Source organism: Aplysia californica, unplaced genomic scaffold (genome assembly GCF_000002075.1).
Source record: "Aplysia californica isolate F4 #8 unplaced genomic scaffold, AplCal3.0 scaffold00147, whole genome shotgun sequence".
NCBI classification, from domain to species: domain Eukaryota; kingdom Metazoa; phylum Mollusca; class Gastropoda; order Aplysiida; family Aplysiidae; genus Aplysia; species Aplysia californica.
Window position 1 is genome coordinate 1404081 of NW_004797417.1, and position 1110 is coordinate 1405190.

The 1110-nt window shown below is 43.4% G+C and overlaps 1 protein-coding gene across 1 annotated transcript in view; it reads right to left on the minus strand.

The window, feature by feature from the left end:
* Window positions 1–1110, minus strand: part of LOC101859479 — a 6988-nt gene that overhangs the window by 2798 nt on the left and 3080 nt on the right. Inside the window, exon 2 of the mRNA XM_005097152.2 lies at window positions 1005–1104. Coding sequence (XP_005097209.1) covers window positions 1005–1104 — 100 coding nt within the window. The remainder of the gene's footprint in view (window positions 1–1004; window positions 1105–1110) is intronic.

A 1110-nucleotide genomic window follows, 5' to 3' on the forward strand; every position in this document is an offset into this window, starting at 1 on the left:
ATTATTATTATTATTATTATTATTATTATTATTATTATTATTATTATTTCTGCTGGGATGCTGTACGTCTCTAACTCTAAGCCTGCGCTAGCCCTGACAGGCAGGGTCGGATGCCCGCCTCCTTAATGACACAAATTTGTCAATTTTAGAAGAGAGGGGAGGGAGGCGTAAAAACATTTCTAAAATGCTAATCAGAAGGCCACCCAACATTGTATACATGTAGGGTTAAACCTTTCGTTTGTGCGCGGAATGTAATAGGTCCTAAGGGACTTCCAGGTCCAATCTGTTAAAGCAAAGCAGAGTAAGTCTATTTGACGGAGTGTGCACTTGCCAGTGCCTTTATCCTACCCGACCCGATCCTATCTGATCGGATCATGCAAATTTAGACCAATGAGCAAATTTATGTCTCAGTGTCTCTACCCCATGACTTAAATGCTATCGGACTCTGAAGATCAGACCCGTGAAACTTCTCGAAATGTGACAAGAATTTTTTTAAAGGTAATATAAACGACAGTCGAACTTGTTCAAGACGACCAAATATTGTGGAGAAGAAAAGTGGTCTTTATTGACATGAGGTCTTTATGGACAGTGTCATTATAACAAGAACAAAATCACCGTATAAGGGGTGGGCGTACTTCTACGACAGCGCCATTATAAATGTATCAAAATAAACATGAGGTGGGAAGTGGTGCAGGTGATTGTCTTGGACAGGTAGTCGTTAGAGCAGGGTCGCCCGTAATAGATTTGCGCGTTTGCTGCTGAGCTTAACAGCAGTGGGTGGTTGGCGGTTGCTCTGGTAAGGTTTGCTCCTTCCTTCCTATCAAACGTCTATCGTCCTTATCTCCCCTTCTTCTTTTTTTGTTTGTTGCTCTCTTGTAACACCTCTAATTTTCTGGCGGTCATATTATGACCTTATGTAGTTGCAAGCGCCGTAAAACCTCTACTAACACTAAAAAGCTTCATTAACAGCAGGTGGTGTAGTGTGGTAGAGTGTCTGAACTCACCCTGACCGCCGGAGGTACCAGTAGGTTAGAGCCAGCAGAACGACGATCAGGGCCACAGTTCCTATGATGGCGACAACAGTGCCTGTAGCTGGACCGTCCTCTGTGG